This window comes from Malaclemys terrapin, chromosome 9 (genome assembly GCF_027887155.1).
Source record: "Malaclemys terrapin pileata isolate rMalTer1 chromosome 9, rMalTer1.hap1, whole genome shotgun sequence".
NCBI classification, from domain to species: Eukaryota; Metazoa; Chordata; order Testudines; family Emydidae; genus Malaclemys; species Malaclemys terrapin.
This window is the reverse complement of record NC_071513.1, coordinates 56,568,751-56,591,511: the sequence shown is the minus strand read 5'-3', so window position 1 is coordinate 56,591,511 and position 22,761 is coordinate 56,568,751. Positions and strand designations below refer to the sequence as shown.

The 22,761-nt window shown below is 52.6% G+C and overlaps 1 protein-coding gene across 5 annotated transcripts in view; it reads right to left on the bottom strand.

Annotated features, from left to right (window-relative positions):
• Positions 1–7,240: 7,240 nt before the first annotated feature.
• Positions 7,241–22,761, bottom strand: part of PPP2R3A (protein phosphatase 2 regulatory subunit B''alpha) — a 173,994-nt gene continuing 158,473 nt past the window's right edge. For 4 of the 5 annotated variants that reach the window (XM_054039288.1, XM_054039286.1, XM_054039287.1 and 1 more), the window contains one exon: positions 7,600–8,228. In XM_054039288.1, coding sequence (XP_053895263.1) covers positions 8,066–8,228 — 163 coding nt within the window. In that variant the 3' untranslated portion in view covers positions 7,600–8,065. Of the gene's footprint in view, positions 8,229–22,761 lie in introns of all 5 variants that reach the window. The other variant, XM_054039289.1, reaches the window with a different exon arrangement.

Here is a 22,761-nt window from a genome sequence, read left to right as displayed (position 1 = left end):
GATTTCTACATAGATTGCTTCCGTCGACGTGCAAAGGCTGAAATTGTGGAAAAGCAACATCACTTGCCACATAACCTCAGCCATGCTGAACACAACGCCATCTACAGCCTCAGAAACAACCCTGACATTATAATCAAAAAGGCTGACAAAGGAGGTGCTGTCGTCATCATGGATAAATTGGAATATGACCAGGAGGCTGCTAGACAGCTCTCTAACACCACATTCTACAGGCCATTATCCTCTGATCCCACTGAGGATTACCTAAAGAAACTACACCATCTGCTAAAAAAACTCCCTGACAAAGCACAGGAACAAATCCGTACAGACACATGCCTGGAACCCCGACCAGGGGTATTCTATTTGCTACCCAAGATCCATAAACCTGGATATCCTGGACGCCCCATCATCTCAGGCATTGGCACCCTAACATCAGGCTTGTCTGGTTATGTAGACTCTGTCCTAAGACCCTACGCTACCAGCACTCCCAGCTATCTTCGAGACACCACTGACTTCCTGAGGAAACTACAATCCATCGGTGATCTTCCAGAAAACACCATCCTGGCCACTATGGACGTAGAAGCCCTCTACACCAATATTCCACACAAAGATGGACTACAAGCTATCAGGAACAGTATCCCTGATAATGTCACAGCTAACCTGGTGGCTGAACTTTGTGATTTTGTCCTCACCCACAACTATTTCACATTTGGGGACAATATATACCTTCAAGTCAGCGGCACTGCTATGGGTACCCGCATGGCCCCACAATATGCCAACATTTTTATGGCTGACTTAGAACAACGCTTCCTTAGCTCTCGTCCCCTAACGCCCCTACTCTACTTGCGCTACATTGATGACATCTTCATCATCTGGACCCATGGAAAAGAAGCCCTTGAGGAATTTCACCATGATTTCAATAATTTCCATCCCACCATCAACCTCAGCCTAGATCAATCCACACAAGCGGTCCATTTCCTGGACACTACTGTGCTAATAAGCGATGGTCACATCAATACCACCCTATACCGGAAACCTACTGACCGCTACACTTACCTACATGCCTCCAGCTTCCATCCAGGACACACCACACGATCCATTGTCTACAGCCAAGCTCTAAGATATAACGGCATTTGCTCCAATCCCTCGGATAGAGACAAGCACCTACAAGATCTCTATCAAGCATTCTTAAAACTACAATACCCACCTGCTGAAGTGAAAAAACAGATTGACAGAGCCAGACGAGTACCCAGAAGTCACCTCCTACAAGACAGGCCTAATAAAGAAAATAACAGAACACCACTAGCTGTCACCTTCAGCCCCCAACTAAAACCTCTCCAGCGCATCATCAGAGATCTACAACCTATCCTGAAAGATGATCCTTTACTCTCACAGATCTTGGGAGACAGACCTGTCCTCGCTTACAGACAACCCCCCCAACCTAAAGCAAATACTCACCAGCAACCACACATCACTGAACAAAACCACTAACCCAGGAACCTATCCTTGTAACAAACCCCGATGCCAACTCTGTCCACATATCTATTCAAGTGACATCATCATAGCACCTAATCACTTCAGCCATACCATCAGGGGCTCGTTCACCTGCACATCTACCAATGTGATATATGCCATCATGTGCCAGCAATGCCCCTCTGCCATGTACATTGGCCAAACCGGACAGTCTCTACGCAAAAGAATTAATGGACACAAATCTGACATCAGGAATCAAAATACTCAAAAACCAGTGGGAGAACACTTTAACCTGTCTGGTCATTCAGTGACAGACCTGCGGGTGGCTATATTACAACAGAAAAACTTCAAAAACAGACTCCAAAGAGAGACTGCTGAGCTAGAATTGATATGCAAACTAGACACAATCAACTCCGGTTTGAATAAGGACTGGGAATGGCTGAGCCATTACAAACATTGACTCTATCTCCCCTTGTAAGTACTCTCACACTTATTATCAAACTGTCTGTACTGGGCTAGCTTGATTATCACTTCAAAAGTTTTTTTTTTTTTTCTCTTAATTAATTGGCCTCTCAGAGTTGGTAAGACAACTCCCACCTGTTTATGCTCTCTGTATGTGTGTATATATATCTCCTCAATATATGTTCCATTCTATATGCATCCGAAGAAGTGGGCTGTAGTCCACGAAAGCTTATGCTCTAATAAATTTGTTAGTCTCTAAGGTGCCACAAGTACTCCTGTTCTTCTTTTTGCGGATACAGACTAACACGGCTGTTACTCTGAAACCTTTCCCATTTTAAAAACTTCTAGCCCTCCCATTGGCTCTTTTGGTCAGGTGCCCACTTTTTTTTTCTTTACCTGAGGGACTTTTTAACCCTTAATAGATAAAGCAAGTAAAGAACAGCGACCAAGAGGGATTTTATAGCTAGCTGGCTGGCTGGGTGTCCATTGAAGGGAGCTATCCCCCCCCTTTATTTATCACAGGGCTTGAGCTGGTTCTGTGTTGTATTGTTGAAAGGGAACCCCTCAATATTGAACCTGGCCTTGGTTGCTGCTGACTCCACCTGACAGAAGAGTTACATTAATTCCATTGAGGGCTTTGACCAAGTTATTTAACCTGTCTGCTGCTGTTTCCCTTCTGTAAAGTGGAGATAACTGCATAGAGATGTTCTGAGAATTAGCTGCTCTTTGTGAAGTAGTGTAAATGCAAAACACGCTGCAGAAAAGCCAAATATTTCTATAATTATGTGTGATCGTGGCACTTGAAGAAAGAATAATCGCTACTGTTCGCCTACGTGAAATCTACCTGAAATAGATATTAAATGGAATCTTGTACTTAAAGCAAGGATTCAATTTTGTGTGTGTGAAAAGTGTGTAAGCAGAGTCTGAATCAGCTCTCCCCTGACATCTAGTGATGAGCTGTGGAAGAGGACTGCAGGAGCTGATCTCATTTGCATGGGCACACCCACCCTGCCTAGGTGCTCAGCATGATGGGATTGCTTGCCCAAATGGTCACTTTGGCTGGTGTTGGATTCCCAGTCTCCTTGTTATTGGGGCAGGAGTAATAAAGGGTTGTTGTTCTTGTTGTGTGCATCCAGAGCAGCAGAACTTTATTTGGCATTTCCCGATTGAGGGACTCGCTCTCTACTTAACGGCACTCGCTAGGCAGGGGACATGGGTTCCAAAGTCCAGTCAGTTGAAAGAGGGTGGGGAAAGTACAGGTAATTGGTGGTGTGGGCCTTGCCTAAGGATTCTAGACACCATTTGACCTTTCCTCTCTCCACTGTGTAATAAAAGAGCTAATTTAGACTCAACTGAGAGTCTTGTTACATACTACAGAGCTGCAATCACTGATACCCAGGCCTAAGTATTAGCCCTGCTTTGGGACAGTGTCTGATGCAAGAGACTGCCCAGTGTGAATCAGCAGTGAGGCTCCCCCACTGAGAGCTGTGTTAAGTGTGGGGCCCTGAAGACATCTTGGTGAGCAACTGGCAGAGTGTGCCAGAGCAGAGCCCCACAGAGAGGGGCAGCAAGTGAGTGCCTGAGCAGCATAGCGAATAAGGTGCCTCCTTACCTTCCCCCTCTCCCCCCACAGGGTGGGAGGTGAACTCTGTAGATGCACCTCGGAACACTGGTCTGCACTGTCCAAGGACAGCAACTGTGAGTAGGGTGCAGAGGAGGGATGAGCACATTAAAGGGACTTTTGGGTTGCTGGACTTAAGAATCTAATGGGAAGAGGACACTGCCCAACTTACTTGGTGGTGGGTCTTTTGCTCATGGTTTATTTTTATAAACCCTGTTTCTGGTGATTCCCCAAATTAATGCTGCGTTATTTCCCTCCTTTTATTAATTTTTTTTTGCTACACTCAGACTCTGTGCTTGCGAGAGGGGAAGCATTGCCTCTTAGAGGCACCCAGGGGTTGGTGTGTAATTGTCGTGAGCTGGTTTCATGTTGTATTATTGAAAAGGAACCCCTAGATACTGAACCCAGTCCTTGTTACTGCCAACTCTGACAGGCAGAAGGGTTACAATTGCAATGTGTATATCCTCCCCCAGAATTACAGGATTTACTTTTGTGGCATCAAATGAATTTTCAGAGAACTGACAAATAAGCCATTTATTAATATGATTTGAAAGACCCCTTTTTAATTAAGAAATTTAGCACCCTATGCCAGACCTCTCTTTTGTCCCTGGTGATCTCAGCATAGGCATAATCTGCACAGAAATTGGCAGAGGTGTAAATTCTGTGTAGCTCTTGTGCAAAGGGCTGTTTTTGAAAACAGATATTCAGGATCAACTGTACGTTTTTTCTGTTTTTCTTCACAGCTGAAAGTTTCTCCTTCAGCCATCTCCTTTGGTTAGTGTCTGTGATCCCAAATTATCGATTTTTAAGGACACTAGATTTTTAAAAATATTTTCCCCCTTATGTTACAGGGCAGAGTTAAAATTGTTTGGGTGCCTTTATTATGTAGTTCCATTCCTTAATAGGTTTGGATTTATTTTAAATTTTCTTCAAATTTCCATACTTTACATCATCTATTTTTGGGCTAATTATAACATCCCTTTACAGGCTTTTACTTTAAATTAGCGGAGTATGTACTTAACCTGAACTTAATCTTAATGCGTTTGTTTGGGAATTTCCTTAAAAAAAGTCTTACATAAATGGTAAAAAAAAGAAACCGAAAGAGAATGGTTCCATTTATTATCATTAAGGCTGTGAGTTTGTCATGGAGGTCATGGATTACGTGACCCGTGTGACTTTTGCAGCGGCTGGTGTGCCTGGCACAGGGGCAGCTCAGGCAGCCCCTGCACCAGTCGCACCAGCCGCTGCTGGGGCAGTCTCGGGCCACTGGCTCCCTCCCCCCCCCCACTCTCCGTGCAGCAGAGTTTGGGTGTGGGTGGGGGCAGGGAGTTGGGGCACGGGCCGGGGTGAGGCAGGCTCTGAGCGGCGTTTACCTTGGGGGCTCCCCAGAAGCGGTGACATACCCCTCGCTCAGCTCCTAGGCAGAGGCATGGCCTGGCATCTCTGCGTGCTGCCTCTGTCTGCAGGCACCGCTGCACAGCTCCCATTGGCCACAGTTCCTGGCCAATGGGAGCTGCGAAGTCAGCGCTCTGGGAGGAGGCAGCATGCAGAGCTGTCTGGCCATGCTAGGTAAGCTTCACCCAGAGCCTGCCTCACCCCATCCCGTGCTCCAACTCCCTGTCCCCTCCCATACCCAAACTGTGCTGCAGCTGGGGAGCAGGAGGTGCAGAGCCAGGTAGGGAGCCTGTCAACCGTCCCCCCCCCCCACAGCACTAGCGGGGGTCCTGGGCCACGAGCTGCCACCCGCCCCCCCCCTCTAGGACCTGTGCTGCCCTCCCCCCCCCCCCGTGCAAGATTTAGTCAGGGGTATATAGTAAAAGTCATGGACAGGTCATGGGCCGTGAATTTTTGTTTACTGCCCATGTCCTGTCCGTGACTTTTATTAAAAATACCTATGACTAAAACATAGCCTTAATTATAATCAAATAGTTTCTAATGATTTGAAGATATGCAGTATCAACCTTCAATCTTTTCTAAAATTTGAACGTGCAGGGCTTCATTGGAACACCGTGGCTGCTTCATGCTGCTGTGGACCAGTTCAAAGCACCCAGAGCATTTTGGCATTAGTTGGCAGCAGCTTTGTATCATCTCAGCAGCACAAAGCAGCCAGAGTGTACACTCCAGTATTCCCCTCCCATCTGTGCTTCACATGATCCCCCTACTCACACCTAGTGTTCCATCCTGCCCTATCCTTTTTTGCACAGTTTTTCCTTCTTCCTTAGCCCCCAACAGTCTTCTGTGTGTACACATTTCCCTCTCCCTCCTTTTGCCCTGTTGACTAGATCTAATAAAAGAGGCAATTTTTGAAAAGAACTATTCAGTATTCAGGGTAATTTTTTGTAACCATAATTCTGCATAACTGAGATTTTTCTTCAGCAGAGATTGGTGTATCAAATCTTCTTATCCGGAAAGCTGCTCAAGCAGTGCTTAATTTGTGCCAGGGCTAAGCCCGGCAGTTCATAGCTCCGGCACCTCTGGGCTTCCCATGTCAGTTTTGAAAATAAAAAAAATTGCTTGAGCCTTGGCATCTTTTTCATTACAAGTTAAGCACAGCTCTCAAGAAATTTCCCTCTTCTCATGGCCACCATCCCCCACTGCTCCCAATAGGACTAAGGCTACAGGCTGCCCTTAGCAGATATAGCTACTGTCTTCTGTTTGTCCCAGTAGGAATGAAGACAAATTGTCCACAGGAAATACGGTGACCCTATGTTATCAGGACGTAGAGAGGAGCCAATGAATGAAGGTGATGGTAATCTTTGGTAAGGGAAGATGTGGCCTCAGTCCCATGAGAACATATGTTACTAATAAATTAATGATTGTTGTATAGTATCACTAGAGGGCAGAGTTAAGATTGTTTAGGTACTTTTACTGTACATTTCCATACCTTAACATGTTTGGATAGTTTGAGGATAACTTAACTCTGAATTTCTTCAGGATGTAATGCATGCTGTGGGGATCATTAGAAAGCCCTGCAATGTTTTAACCTAAATTACTCATATACACTCAATCTTCTGCTTATTGATTATTTATTAATTATTGGTATTGCAGTAGTACCTAATGGCCTGGGCCTCATTAAGCTAGACACTTTAAGGGCAGTGACAGATTTTGCCATATGTCTGTAGTTTACAATATATGTCTAAGATTATAGCTAACACGCGGATACAACAGATGGGAGGAGCATTAGGAAATGGAGATAATTTAGGTTAGCATGAGAAGCAGCACTCATAGCACGTCAGCTGCCCTAATTGTTGATATTTTTGTAGGCATCACAGCAGAGAAGAGTTTCAAGGAGGACAGTACGGTGGCATTGTCAGTATTTGCAGGGAGTTCCTTCTATCCATGTGAGAGAGTGCAAAGGTGCTAAACCTGAATTCTGTCTTAATGTGGTTTTTTTCGTCTGTAGTACTGTAGCTGTATATTGCCCTGTACAGTGAGTAAAATACGCTTAACAAATAAGCGTTTGAAGAGCTTACAGTGTAAAGCACAAGAGGGCACCTTAATTTGTGTGTTGTGTTTGGGGATATTTTCTGTTTCCAGAATGAGCAGGACATTTTTAGATGAGGCTTGATGGAACTCTTTAGATGTTCATTTAAACGGAGTTAATTTGTCAGCCTGGTAAAGTTAAAGGGTACAGAATAAATAATACAGAAGTGACGGCCTTGAATTAATTTGGTAATGACTACTGTGCAAGTTGCATGCAATTTTATTATGTTTAAGCATTAGATGTTAGACCATTATTGCACATGGAGACTTTATAGAATTTGTATGGCAAGACAAGAAGGAAACAAAGTGCAGTCACCATATTTAATGAGCATGCACAATAACAATTTGCAAAAAGACTTTTTATAGAAATTACCTTCTTGCAGTTACACATATGAAGAAAAAAAAGATCTTGAATTACAGTGTATAAAATAAAGCACTTTGCTTCAAGGAAGGATTTTTTAAAAAAACTCCTAAGTGTCTACCGACCACTCGCCACTTAAATATTGACAGATACTAGTTCCATGTCTTCCATTTTTCTAGGATGAAAGGTCTGAGATAACTAGTTTGTCCGACTTGTCTGCAGTTTCAGAGGGAGTTAAAAGTTCATCTGTTTCATAGTCCTCTTCAAATGATCTGCAATGAGAGAACAATGATACTGTCAAAACATGTAGAAACATGTTTTTTGATTGTAAAAATCTAATGTTTTCAGATACAAAAGTATCTGAACGTTTATGCTGCATTTTAATTGCTATCTGCAGTTCTATTACTTTAACTTTTACACTTTACTGCAGTTCTATTACTTTAACTTTTGATACTGTTGATTTTTGCAGTCCCACCCTCCAAGAGATCAACATTTTAAAATAAAGATGCAATAGCACAGAGGGATGTTTGGGGAAGATTTAAATATGAACCTGTTTTTCTTGTTAAAATCTACTGATGTCCTTCAAATTGCAGCACAAGAAAATTGTGACTATGGTTCTCCTGTATTTGTGTCTACACAGAGCACTGCTGTCAGTTATGTGCCTGTGGTCATAGAATCTTCTTTTTTAGTGGTAATAGTTGGGGACATGTGCCTGACATTCCAGTTCTTTTCACCCTGGAGCCAAGGTTAGGAATAATCTCACCCTCTCTAGCAGTCCCCACTTCCTCTCTCTGCTGAAGCAGTGAGGAACCCTCCTCCAGGTGAAGATTTCTGTTTTGTGAAATAGATTTAGTTTTAGGATTTTTATTCAATTAAAAACACTTCTGTTCTAATGTTGTCACTTTTTCAGTGCTGTCATTCTCATTTCAACAGGTGCTCCTCTTGGCACTGATGGTGCTCATCAGACACCACTGCCTTCAACATATAGGGAAATTTATCTGGCCGTGAAAGACTGTAAAGCTGGGTTGTGGACCCTTCTTATGGAGGAGGCCTTGGCTTTGACTCGCTCAGAAACTCCCCCGTGCCTCTGGATAGTCTTGGCTTAAGTGATGCTTTGAAGCCCACTAAAATGCTGAGATCTGAGACAATTCTCTCAAGCAATCACACCATCATGTCCCATTCTCAAACAGCTGGAAGTCTCAGCATCTAGCTCCTAGTATTAGAGCTCAGTGGCTCTGAAAAGTCCCTTAGTTCTAAAAGGAGGAGCTATGGTAGAGTTGCTTTATGGTCAGGCTGGTCAGTATCCTGGTTAGCAGGAGGAGCGCTATCAGAGCTTCCTAGTCCTACCCATAAGGAGACTCCTTTGGGTCCTTGGAGGCTCTGCCTGAAGTTTCTGCATCCTCTTTAAAAAGAGCCCAGGGTGCCATGCAATTTAAATTCTCCCTATGATCTTGGGTCCCTTCAGTACCAGAAGCAATCCCTGACACTGTTTATATGGAGAGATACCTATCTCATAGAGCTGGAAGGGACCCCGAAAGGTCATTGAGTCCAGCCCCCTGCCTTCACTAGCAGGACCAAGTACTGATTTTTGCCCCAGATCCCTACGTGGCCCCCTCAAGGATTGGACTCTCAACCCTGGGTTTAGCAGGCCAATGCTCAAACCACTGAGCTATTGTACTGCCCCAAATCTTAGAACAGAGATCTTTTGGCAGCAACCACATGGCTGCCTCCGTGGTGTTCCGCACTGTGTATGGCACCACAGGATAGTGGCACATCTTGACCAGGCAGAAGCACAGGAAGTACCTCAGGTTCATACTGGACAGCAACCATCCCAGTACAAGATGCTGCCCCCAGGTGTTCAAGTTGTTATTATTTAGCATCTAGGAGCCCCAGCATGCAAGACGCTGTAAAAACACAGAGCACAAAGACAGTCCCTGCCCCAAAGAGCTTACAAGCCAACAGTGGTCATAGCTCACCTGCTTTATCCCTGCCTACACCTCTCACTGAGCCTCATCTTCAGAGGGGGCAATACACACCCTCCAGCAGACATCTGACCTCTTCCAAACTCTGGCTGAGGATCAGCAAAGAGAAATCTACTCTCTAGTCTATGTACGTCTTAACACTGCTCGAATGGCCAGCACCTTTTGGGAGCTGGTTTCTGTCTCTCAAAAGACAAGGGGATAGTCCTTAGTCCAGGGGTGGGCAAACTATGGCCTGCATGGCCCACCAGCTGTTTTAATCTGGCCCTCAAGCTCCTGCTGGGAAGCGGGGTCTGGGGCTTGCCCTGCTCTGGTGCTCCAGCCAGGGAGCAAGATCGGGGGCTGCTCTGTGCAGCTCCCGGTTGCAGCAGCATGGTCCCCACTCAGGCTCCTACGGACAGGGGCAGCCAGGGGGCTCTGCTCTGCATGCTGACCCGGCCCCAAGCGCTGCCCTTCAAGTTCCCCTTGGCCAGGAACCGCGGCCAGTGAGAGCTGCAGGGGCGGTGCCTGTGGATGGGTCAGTGTGCAGAGATGCCTGGCTGCACCGCCGCATAAGTGCCAGGGTGGGGACTTGCTGCTGCTTCCGGGAACTGCCTGAAGTAAGTGCTGCCCAGAGCCTGAACCCTCAAGCCACCACCCCACGCCCCACCCTGCCCCAGCCCTGATGGCCCTCCTGCCTTCTGAACCCCTTGGTCCCAGTCTGGAGCACCCTCATGCACCCCAAACCCCTCATCCCCAGAGCCTGCACCCACTGCCCTCACACACATCCCTGCCCCAGCCCAGAGCCTCCCTTGCACCGTGAACTCCTCATTTCTGGCCCACCCCCCAGCCAGAGCCCTCACCCCAACCCAAATTTCGTGAGCATTCATGGGCCGGCATACAATTTCTATACCCAGATGTGACCCTCAGGCCAAAAAGTTTGCCCACCCCTGCCTTAGTCAGTGTTCCTTGCTATGTAGAAGGAACTGGCCAAGTAATGCACTTTCTCAGGGTTCTGGGGTTAATAGCAACATGTTCCTTTGTCACACCTTAAACAAAGCTCAGGAGGAGACCCTGTCAGAGTTAATGGAATCATGTGTATAACCAGGCTGAGAGCCTCTGGACAGGTTAGTATGACCTCCACTAGACACCAGTGGAGTGTGACTTTACTTGAGGGTTGTAGGGCAACTACATGGAGCTAGGTCACTACTTTCTTAAGCCAGCTTCTAGAGTGAGCTGAGTTTGGGCAATTTGATGTTCTAAACATTTATATAACACAGTTCCTCACCCATCCTGCTTTTGGAAGGCATTACTAACTAGTCTGCTATAATGAGGCTCCTTGGAGCCATTCTCATGAAGGAGGCAGGTTACTTTTCACCACTTCTATTCTCCAAATGTTGGCCATCTATAGAATTGGTTTGAGCTGAGATCACCTTAGTAAGGATGACCTTTCAGATCCTAGGAATGAAGGAGTAGGTGATACATGGTAGTATGCCTCACCCTGCCAATAACTGCATGAGTGGGGTCTGTGTCCTGATGATTCAGTGACAGTTAGCAATATTTCACCTCAAAGGTATTATTTCCAGTTGCAGGAGCTGTTAGGACAGATGGCTGGCTCTAGAAGTAACCACTCTACTAGAGAATTCAGTCTAAGGCCTGGTCTACACGACGTGTTTAGTCGAATTTAGCAGCGTTAAATCAAATTAAGCCTGGACACATCCACATGACGAAGCCCTTTTTTTCGATTTAAAGGGCCCTTTAAACCCATTTCTTTATTCCACCTCCGACGAGGGGATTAGCGCTGAAATCGGCCTTCCTGGGTCGGATTTGGGGTAGTGTGGACGCAATTCGACGGAATTGACCTCCGGGAGCTAGCCCACAGTGCTCCATTGTGACCGCTCTGGACAGCACTCTCAACTCAGATGCACTGACCATGTAGACATGGAAAGCCCCATGAACTTTTGAATTTCATTTCCTGTTTGCCCTGCGTGGAGTGCACAGGTGACCACACAGAGCTCATCAGGACAGGTAACCATGATGGAGTCCCAGGATCACAAAAGAGCTCCAGCATGGACCGAAAGGGAGGTACGGGCTCTGCTCACCATATGGGGAGACGAATCAGTGCTAGCTGAACTCCGTTGCAGTAAACGAAATGCCAAAACATTAGAAAAAATCTCAAAGGGCATGAAGGACAGAGGCCATAACAGTGACGCACAGCAGTGCCGCATGAAACTTAAGGAGCTAAGGCAAGCCTACCACAAAGCCAGAGAGGCAAACGGATGGTCCGGGGCAGAGCCACAGCCATGCTGCTTCTACGCGGAGCTGCATGCCATGCTAGGGGGGTGCAGCCACCACTACCCCAACCCTGTGCTTTGACTCCATCAATGGAGAATCACGCAACACGGAAGCGGGTTTGGGGAACGAGGAAGATGATAATGATGATGAAGACAATGACGATAGCTCACAGCAAGGAAGCGGAGAAACCAGTTTCCCCAACAGCCAGGATATGTTTATCACCCTGGACCTGGAACCAGTAACCCTCGAACTCACCCAAGGCATGCTCCCAGACCCTGAGGGCACACAAGGGACCTCTGGTGAGTGTACCTTTGTAAATATCACACATGGTTTAAAAAACAAGCGTGTTTAATGATTAATTTGCCCTGGCAATCACGGCCAGTACAGCTACTGGAAAAGTCTGTTAACGTGTATGGGGATGGAGCGGAAATCCTCCAGGGACATCTCCAGAAAGCTCTCCTTCATGTACTCCCAAAGCCTTTGCAAATGGTTTCTGGGGAGGGCTGCCTTATCCCGTCCGCCATGGTAGGACACTTTACCATGCCAGGCCAGTAGCACGTAGTCTGGAATCATTGCATAACTAAGCATGGCAGTGTATGGTCCCGGTGTTTGCTGGCATGCAGACAACATCCATTCCTTATCTCTCTTTGTTATCCTCAGGAGAGTGATATCATTCACGGTCACCTGGTTGAAAGGGGGTGATTTTATTAAGGGGACATTCAGAGGTGCCCGTTCCTGCTCGGCTGAACAGAAATATTCCCTGCTGTTAGCCACGCGGTGGGGGGGAGAGGTGAAGTGATCATCCCAGAGAATTGGGTGTGGGGGTGAGGGGAGTTAGTTGGGTTTGTGCAGTCCCTCCTTTTACATTGCAAACCCATTTTAAATGGCCAACCCAACGGGTCCTTGGTATGAGAAGTGAGGGCGCTGCTGTTTGAAACCATTCCCACATGTTATGAAGGTTAAAAAAGCGAAAAGACTATGGCTTACCATGGCTGCCTGCAACCCGAATTCTGTTGCCTGGCACTGCGTGAGTGATCTCTCACACCAAACTGACAGGCCCTCAATATAAGAGGAAAAATGCGACCTTGTAACGAAAGCACATGTGCTGTGTAATATGAACAGCATAATTTAACGTGAAAGAGTGTACCCATTGTTCTCTAAAATGGGTCTTTTTAACCACCTCTCCCTTTTCCTCCACCAGCTGCAAATGTTTCTCCTTCGCAGAGGCTAGTGAAGATTAGAAGGAGAAAACGGCGGACTCGGGATGATATGTTCTCGGAGCTCCAGCTGTCCTCCCATGCTGACAGAGCACAGCAGAATGCGTGGAGGCAGACAATGTCAGAGTGCAGAAAAGCACAATATGAACAAGAGGAGAGGTGGCGGGCTGAATCACGGGCTGAAGAGAGCAAGTGGTGGGCTGAAGAGGATAGGTGGCGTTAGATGGCTGACAGAAGGCAAGAGTCAATGCGCCGGCTGCTGGAGCATCAAACTGATATGCTCCAGTGTATGGTTGAGCTGCAGGAAAGGCAGCAGGAGCATCAAACTGATATGCTCCAGTGTATGGTTGAGCTGCAGGAAAGGCAGCAGGAGCAGAGACCGCCACTACAGCCCCTGTGTAACCAATAGCCCTCCTCCCCGAGTTCCTCAGCCTCCTCACCCAGACGCCCAAGAACACGGTGGGGGGGGCCTCCGGCCACCCAGCCACTTCACCCCAGAGGATTGCCCAAGCATCAGAAGGCTGGCCTTCAATTAATTTTTGAAGTTTTAAAGTGCAGTGTGTCCTTGTTCTTCCCTCCTCCCCCACCCCTCCCGGGCTACCTTGGCAGTTATCCTATTTGTGTGATGAATTAATAAAGAATGCATGAATGTGAAATAACAATGACTCTATTGCCTCTGCAAGTGGTGCTCGAAGGGGGGAGGGGAGGGTGGTTAGCTTACAGGGAAGTAGCGTGAACTGGGGGAGGGAGGGGGGTTTCATCAAGGAGAAACAAACAGAAGTTTCACACCGTAGCCTAGGCAGTCACAAAACTGGTTTTCAAAGCTTCTCTGATGCGCACCGTGCCCTGCTGTACTGTTCTAACCGCCCTGGTGTCTGGCTGCGCGTAATCAGCGGCCAGGCAATTTACCTCAACCTCCCACCCCGACATAAATGTCTCCCCCTTACTCTCACAGATATTGTGGAGCACACAGTAAACAGCAATAACAATGGGGATATTGGTTTCGCTGAGGTCTATCCGAGTCAGTAAACTGCGCCAGCGCACTTTTAAATGTCCAAATGCACATTCTACCACCATTCTGCACTTGCTCAGTTGAACAGGTCCTGACTACTGTCCAGGCTGCCTGTGTACAGCTTCATGAGCCATGGCATTAAGGGGTAGGCTGGGTCCCCAAGGATAACTATAAGCATTTCAACATCCCCAATGGTTATTTTCTGGTCCGGGAAGAAAGTCCCTTCCTCCAGCTTTTGAAACAGACCAGCGTTCCTGAAGACGCGAGCATCATGTGCCTTTCCCAGCCATCCCATATTGATGTTAGTGAAACGTCCCTTGTGATCCACCAGGGCTTGCAACAGCATTGAAAAGTACCCTTTTCGGTTTATGTGCTCACTGGCTTGGTGCTCTGGTGACAAGATGGGGATATGGATTCCGTCTATCGCCCCACCACAGTTAGGGAATCCCATTGCCGCAAAGCCATCCACTATGACCTGCACGTTTCCCAGAGTCACTACCCTTGATACCAGCAGGTCTTTGATTGCGTTGGCTACTTGGATCACAGTAGCTCCCACAGTAGATTTGCCCACTCCAAATTGATTCCCGACTGACTGGCGTTGCAAGCTTCCACAGGGCTATCGCCACTCGCTTCTCAACTGTGAGGGCTGCTCTCATCCTGGTATTCTGGCGCAGGGCAGGGGAAAGCAACTCACAAAGTTCCATGAAAGTGCCCTTACGCATGCGAAAGTTTCGCAGCCACTGGGAATCGTTCCACACCTGCAACACGATGCGGTCCCACCAGTCTGTGCTGGTTTCCCAGGCCCAGAATCAGCGTTCCATGGCATGAACCTGCCCCATTAACACCATGATTTGCACATTGCTGGGGTCCGTACTTTCTGAGAGGTCTATGTCCATGTCAATTTCTTCATCAATCTCGTCGCCGTGCTGCTATCGCCTCCCCGCCTGGTTTCGCTTTGGCATGTTCTGGCTCTGCATATACTCCAGGACAATGCGCGTGGTGTTCATAATTGCCGCGGTGATCTGAGCGGGCTCCATCATCCCAGTGCTATGGCGTCTGGGCTGAAAAAAGGCACAAAACTATTGTCTGACGGAGGGAGGGAGGGGCGAGTGACGACATGGCTTACAGGGAATTAAAATCAACAAAGGTGGCTGTGCATCAGGGAGAAACGCAAACAACTGTCACACAGAATGCCCCCCCCCCCCAAAGATTGAACTCAAAACCCTGGTGTAGTAGGTCCTAGCCGGGGCTCGACCCTTCTGGACAGGAGGGGAGCCACACCGACTCACTGCTGTGGGAACAAGTAGTCAGTTAGTCCCGGAACTCCGGCTCTTTAGTGCAGAGTCGGAGCAGCCACAGTTAAAGCTCAGGCCCTTGACTGCAGGGGCTGAGCGAGCAAAGAGTTCAAAGCCCAGGCCCTGGATCAGGGCGGGGCGAACACGGTTGGCTCAGGCCCGGGTTTGCAGGGGCTGAGCGAGGAAACAGTTCAAAGCCCCGGCCCTGGATCAGGGCGGGGCCAACACAGTTAAGCTCAGGCCCTTGTTGGCAGGGGCTGAGCGAGTAAACAGTTCAGAGGCCAGGCCCTGGATCAGGGCGGGGCCAACACAGGTAAGCTCAGGCCCTTGTTTGCAGGGGCTGAGCGGGCAAATAGTTCAGAGGCCAGGCCCTGGATCAGGGCGGGGCCAACACAGTTAAGCTCAGGCCCTTATTTGGAGGGGCTGAGCGAGCAAATAGTTCAGAGGCCAGGCCCTGGATCAGGGCGGGCCAACACAGGTAAGCTCAGGCCCTCGTTTGCAGGGGCTGAGCGGGCAAATAGTTCAGAGGCCAGGCCCTGGATCAGGGCGGGGCCAACACAGTTAAGCTCAGGCCCTTATTTGGAGGGGCTGAGCGAGCAAATAGTTCAGAGGCCAGGCCCTGGATCAGGGCGGGCCAACACAGGTAAGCTCAGGCCCTCGTTTGCAGGGGCTGAGCGAGCAAATAGTTCAAAGCCCACGCAAGGCACGCCTAGGCTTGCTGTAGCCGAGTGTCGGGTGAGGGGGATGCCTGCCACCCGTGAGTGGGGGTGGCAGGGGGGAACGCAGGCCCACCCACTCCACTGCGTTCCAGCCCGGGGCCCTAACAGCAGTTGCTGCCGCTGCTGGTCAGTGGGGTATCCAGACCGCAACACACTGACATAGGCTCACATTCAGTTGCAGCCGGACCGGGGTCGGCTATCCCCGGGCCACTTCCGTGATCCCCCTCAGATCCTACCTCGCTCGTCGCGCCGGGCTCAGGCCAATCCACCTGCATGGGCTCCTCTGGGCCGGGGCTCGGTGGCAGGTCCGGTAGCTCTGCCGGGAAGTCAGGCCAACGGTCCCCAGGCGGCTCCTCTGGGTAGCAGCAGGGGCGGAGGGGTTCGGGTCCAGTCTCACCCTCAGGGTTAGTGGGGTCCGGTTCCCAGGGGTTCTCCCAGTGGCGGGCGTGAGCGGGCTCCGGCGGCTCCTCTTCGTAGCGGGCCCGGGGTAGCTCAGGCCAGCCAGGGTCCAAGCCCCGGTCTTCAACGGTCTCCTGGGCAGGAGCTCCCGGCCGCACGTCTGCTCCCTGCGGTGGCTGGGCTCCAACTGAGCTCTGGCGGCCGGCCTTTATACTTCCTGTCCCGCCCCTTGACTTCCGGGGGGCGGGGACAGGCGGTGGTGGTCCCACCCACTCTGGTGCCGGCACGTGGGCTCCCTCTTCTGGACAGGAGGGGAGCCACACCGACTCACTACACACCCCCCCCCTTAAGACTGGCTCCCGCCTGTCGGGGCCAGGTCCTCCCATCTCCCCTATGCGGGATAGGAAGTCCGCATTCGTATGGTCCTTACCAGCTCGATGCTGGACCGTAAATGCGTAGGGTTGTAAAGCGAGGTACCACCGCATAATGCGGGCATTATTATCTTTCATCCGCATTAGCCACCGGAGGGGGGCGTGGTCTGTGACGAGGGTGAACGGGGCCCCGAGGAGGTAGAAGCGCAGGGCATCGCAGGCCCACTTCACCGCGAGGGCCTCTTTTTCCACCACGGCGTAATTCCTCTCACGGGGGAACAGCTTCCGGCTGAGATATACTACGGGGTGGTCCTTTCCCTCCACTTCTTGGGACAGGACTGCCCCTAATCCTACGCCAGAGGCGTCCGTCTGCAGGATGAATGGGCGTTTAAAGTCTGGGCTATAGAGAACCGGTTCCTGGCAGAGGCACTTCTGCAGTGTCCGGAAGGCCGCTTCACACTCGGGGGACCATCGTACCTGCCGGGGGCTGTCCTTCGTCAGAAGCCCAGTTAAGGGTGCTGCGATGGTCGCGAACTGGGGGATGAACCGTCTGTAATACCCGACGAGGCCCAGGAACTGCCGAACGTGCCGTTTGGTCGATGGGGTGGGACAGTCCAGGAGGGCCTGGACTTTCCCGACAAGGGGCTTGACCCGTCCGCCCCCGACGGTATAGCCGAGATAGTTGGTCTCTTGCCAGGCAATCCGGCACTTTTTGGGGTTGGCGGTCAGGCCCGCCTGTCTTAGGGACCTTAGGACCGCCGCAACCCGGGGCAGATGATCCTCCCAGCCGCGGCTATAGATGACCACGTCGTCTATGTACGCCGCCGCATAGTCCTGATGGGGCTGCAGAAGTTTGTCCATCAGCCGCTGGAAGGTGGCTGGGGCTCCATGGAGACCGAATGGCATCCGTGTGAATTGGTACAGCCCCGTTGGAGTGGCAAAGGCGGTCTTCTCTTTTGAGGTCTCCTCGAGGGGGATCTGCCAGTAGCCTTTGCTAAGATCCAAAGTGGTGATATACTGGGCCTCCCCCAGGCGGCCCAGTAACTCGTCTACACGGGGCATCGGGTAGGCGTCGAAGCGCGAGATGGCGTTTACCCTCCGAAAGTCAATGCAGAAGCGGCGGGTACCGTCCGGTTTGGGCACCAGGACCACCGGACTACGCCACTCGCTCTGCGACGGTTCGATGACGCCCAGAGCCAGCATGGCTCTTACTTCCTCCTCGACCGCACCCCGCATCCGATAGGGCAGGGGCCGGGTCGTTTCTCGAACCACCTTTCCCGGCTCGGTCTGGATGGAGTGTTTGACCAGGGACGTATGGCCCGGTACGGCCGTGAAGGTTCGCTTGAAGGTTTTCAGCAGGCAGTTAGTCTGTTTACATTGCTCTTCCGTGAGCGATTGTCCCAATTGGGGTGCCGGGGGGTCATCCGTCGAGGGTACCTGGGGTCCCAATTCCGGCTCGGGCGGGCATGGGTTGATTAAGAGGCCCTCCCGGTCCTGCCACCGTTTCAGCAAGTTGACGTGGTACCGCTGGGTTTCCTTCCGCTTGTCCGGTTGCCGCACCTCGTAGGTGACGGGACCGACCTTACGCACAACTTCGTAAGGTCCCTGCCACCGGGCTAACAATTTTGACTCACTAGACGGGAGGAGGAGTAGGACACGGTCTCCTGGTTGGAACTCCCGGACTTGGGCTCCCTGATCGTAGGTCCGTTTCTGCCGTTCCTGCGCTGTCTTTAAATTTTCGCGGGCCAGGGCTCCGGCCTGGGCAAGGTACTCCTGTAACTGGATGACATATTTCAGGAGGCCCTGGGCTGGGGACGCTGACTGTTCCCAGGTCTCCCTCATCAGGTCTAGGAGGCCCCGCGGTCTGCGTCCATACAGCAGCTCGAAAGGGGAGAATTTTGTTGAGGTCTGCGGGACTTCTCGGATGGCTAGCAATAAGGGTGGAAGGAATTGGTCCCAGTGGCGGAGGTCCTCTGCGGGGAATTTCCGCAACATGCTTTTCAAAGTGCGGTTAAACCGCTCCACCAACCCGTCCGTCTGCGGGTGGTACACGGACGTCCGGAGTTGTTTGATGCCTAAGAGGGCACATACCTGTCGCAACAATTGGGACGTGAAGTTCGTTCCTTGGTCGGTCAGTATTTCTCTAGGCAGTCCTACTCGGGCGAAGATTTTCAGCAATTCCCCCGCGATAGACCGGGCGGTAATGCTTCGTAGGGGGATAGCTTCGGGGAACCGAGAGGCATAGTCCACCAAGACCAGGATGTATTGAAACCCCGCGGCACTCTTCGGGAGGGGGCCCACGAGGTCCATGGCGACCCGTTCAAAGGGTGTCTCCATCACTGGCATGGGGACCAGGGGCGCCTTGGGGATCCCGGGCGGGGCGACCCTCTGACACTCTGGGCAGGAGGCGCAATATTCTTTCACCTCCTGAGAGATTCCTGGCCAAAAGAAGCGCGCCAGGATTCGAGCGAGGGTCTTCTCTCGCCCCAGGTGCCCGGCGGCTGGCACATCGTGGGCCAACTTCATTACCGCCCGCCGGTGACACAGGGGCACTAACAGTTGGGTTTGCGGCTCCTGGGTGCGGGGGTCACGGTCCAGGCGGTAGAGCCGGTCCCGGCGTAGCTCAAAATGGGGCCACAGGGTGGCCCGCTGGGGGTCCACAACACTCCCATCTACTGCCGCGAGCTGCTCGTAGAAGCGGCTAAGGGTGGGATCCTCTCGCTGGTCCCGACAGAAATCGGTATCGAAGCGGGGCTGAGGGGCCGGCTCTGGTGGCGGTCCCGCTGCGTCCGTGTCGTCTATCTCGGTCGCCGGACCCTGCTCGGGGTCCTCTGAGGAGGGCCCCAACCGATCAGCCCCCAGGACCGGCGTGGACCGTAGGACTTCCTCAAAGGCCGGCCAGTCCCGACCGAGGATCACAGGATATGCAAGATGGGGAGCTACCCCAACCACCAGGTGTCGGGTGATCCCCGCGATGGTTAGGGGGACCTGGGCGCTGGGGTATGGTCGGACATCCCCATGGATACATTGTAGATGAATAGATCCTAGGCGGGTCTCACCCGGCGGTACCAGGTCCTTACGGACCAACGTCTGACCACACCCTGAGTCGATCAAGGCCCGCGTCGTCCGTCCTCCGACGGCCGCCGGGATGGTCAGCTTGGGGTTCATGGCCGGCCTGGCTCGAGTGTGGCCCGCCCACACTTGCCCATAGCTGCAGTCCATCTCCGGACAGTCTCGCCGGAGGTGCCCCATCTTCCCACAACTGAAGCAGGGTCCGAGTTCCGGTCGTCTGCTCCGGGGGCCTTCTCGGCTTGGGCTCCGGGGGGGGCTTCGCCGAGCCCTTGGGGGCCCCTGGCCCGGGGCCACTGGTCCGGTCCGAGGCGCCGGGTCTGCGTGCCGGGTCCGGATCTCGCGGCGGGGGTCGGGCCTCGGTGCGGGGTGTCGTGGTCCGCTCGGGGTTTCCCCTTTCTTTTCGCCGCGGACTGGTTCGGGCCCGGGCCGGCGGAAGGTGGGCCCTACTGCATCTTCGGCGGCTAGGAAGTCCTCCATTAGCGACACTGCCTGGGCCAGCGTCGTCGGCCGGTGGCGAAGCACCCAGGCGCGCCCTCGGGAGGGTAGGGTGTGCACGAACTGTTCCAACACCACCTGCTCGGTTACCTCCTCCGCCGTCCGGGTGCCGGGCTGTAGCCACCGTCGGCAAGCCTCTTTTAAGGTTTGGGCCACTACCCGCGGTCGGGCCCCGGTGGGGTAAGTCTGGCCCCGAAACCTTTGTCGGAAAGTCTCGGGACTGACGTCGAGGGCGTCCAATATCGCGGCCTTCACCAGGTCGTAGTCCCGTGCTTCCTCAGCCGCCAATCCACGATAGGCCACCTGGGCCGCCCCCGTCAGGTAGGGGGCTAAGAGGGTAGCCCACTGGTCCCTGGGCCACCCGGCGACGAGGGCTACCCGCTCGAACGTGACCAGGAATGCCTCCGGGTCGTCGTCTGGGCTCATCTTTGTCAAGCGAAGGGGGGCAGCTAACCGTGGCATCTCCGCAGCCTCCCCCGCCGGCCCCGCCGCGGGGCGAGGGAGAGTGACCAGCAGCTGCTGCAGCTGGACTCCCAACTGCCGCACCAGCTGTTGCTGCTGCTCGAGCTGGGCTGTGTGCTGCTCCTGCTGCAACTGGAGTTGGGCGGCATCTCGCTGTTGTTGCTGTGCGAGCTGAGCGGCCTGCTGTTGCTGTTGCTGCTGCAGCTGGGCCGTCTGCTGCCGCTCCTGGCTCTCCGTGAGCAGCTGAAACAGCCGCTCCATATCCATTCCTTAGAACGGGGGGGGCAACTGCCACTCCCCCTCTAGCCCCTTCTCACAGGGGCAGGGGCTCGGGCCCCACGATGGGCGCCAAATGTAGTAGGTCCTAGCCGGGGCTCGACCCTTCTGGACAGGAGGGGAGCCACACCGACTCACTGCTGTGGGAACAAGTAGTCAGTTAGTCCCGGAACTCCGGCTCTTTAGTGCAGAGTCGGAGCAGCCACAGTTAAAGCTCAGGCCCTTGACTGCAGGGGCTGAGCGAGCAAAGAGTTCAAAGCCCAGGCCCTGGATCAGGGCGGGGCGAACACGGTTGGCTCAGGCCCGGGTTTGCAGGGGCTGAGCGAGGAAACAGTTCAAAGCCCCGGCCCTGGATCAGGGCGGGGCCAACACAGTTAAGCTCAGGCCCTTGTTGGCAGGGGCTGAGCGAGTAAACAGTTCAGAGGCCAGGCCCTGGATCAGGGCGGGGCCAACACAGGTAAGCTCAGGCCCTTGTTTGCAGGGGCTGAGCGGGCAAATAGTTCAGAGGCCAGGCCCTGGATCAGGGCGGGGCCAACACAGTTAAGCTCAGGCCCTTATTTGGAGGGGCTGAGCGAGCAAATAGTTCAGAGGCCAGGCCCTGGATCAGGGCGGGCCAACACAGGTAAGCTCAGGCCCTCGTTTGCAGGGGCTGAGCGGGCAAATAGTTCAGAGGCCAGGCCCTGGATCAGGGCGGGGCCAACACAGTTAAGCTCAGGCCCTTATTTGGAGGGGCTGAGCGAGCAAATAGTTCAGAGGCCAGGCCCTGGATCAGGGCGGGCCAACACAGGTAAGCTCAGGCCCTCGTTTGCAGGGGCTGAGCGAGCAAATAGTTCAAAGCCCACGCAAGGCACGCCTAGGCTTGCTGTAGCCGAGTGTCGGGTGAGGGGGATGCCTGCCACCCGTGAGTGGGGGTGGCAGGGGGGAACGCAGGCCCACCCACTCCACTGCGTTCCAGCCCGGGGCCCTAACAGCAGTTGCTGCCGCTGCTGGTCAGTGGGGTATCCAGACCGCAACACACTGACATAGGCTCACATTCAGTTGCAGCCGGACCGGGGTCGGCTATCCCCGGGCCACTTCCGTGATCCCCCTCAGATCCTACCTCGCTCGTCGCGCCGGGCTCAGGCCAATCCACCTGCATGGGCTCCTCTGGGCCGGGGCTCGGTGGCAGGTCCGGTAGCTCTGCCGGGAAGTCAGGCCAACGGTCCCCAGGCGGCTCCTCTGGGTAGCAGCAGGGGCGGAGGGGTTCGGGTCCAGTCTCACCCTCAGGGTTAGTGGGGTCCGGTTCCCAGGGGTTCTCCCAGTGGCGGGCGTGAGCGGGCTCCGGCGGCTCCTCTTCGTAGCGGGCCCGGGGTAGCTCAGGCCAGCCAGGGTCCAAGCCCCGGTCTTCAACGGTCTCCTGGGCAGGAGCTCCCGGCCGCACGTCTGCTCCCTGCGGTGGCTGGGCTCCAACTGAGCTCTGGCGGCCGGCCTTTATACTTCCTGTCCCGCCCCTTGACTTCCGGGGGGCGGGGACAGGCGGTGGTGGTCCCACCCACTCTGGTGCCGGCACGTGGGCTCCCTCTTCTGGACAGGAGGGGAGCCACACCGACTCACTACACCTGGGTTTAGCAGGCCGTTGATTTCACGAAGGGAGGAGGAAGCAAATGAATACAGAACAAATCTGGTCCATCTATCTTTTACATCTTAGGCTGGCAGCAGACAGTGCAGCATGACTGATAGTCATCGGCATCTTCTGGGTGCTTGGCAGAAGATGCTGCATTATGACTGCTAGCCATCATCGTCAAGATGGTGCA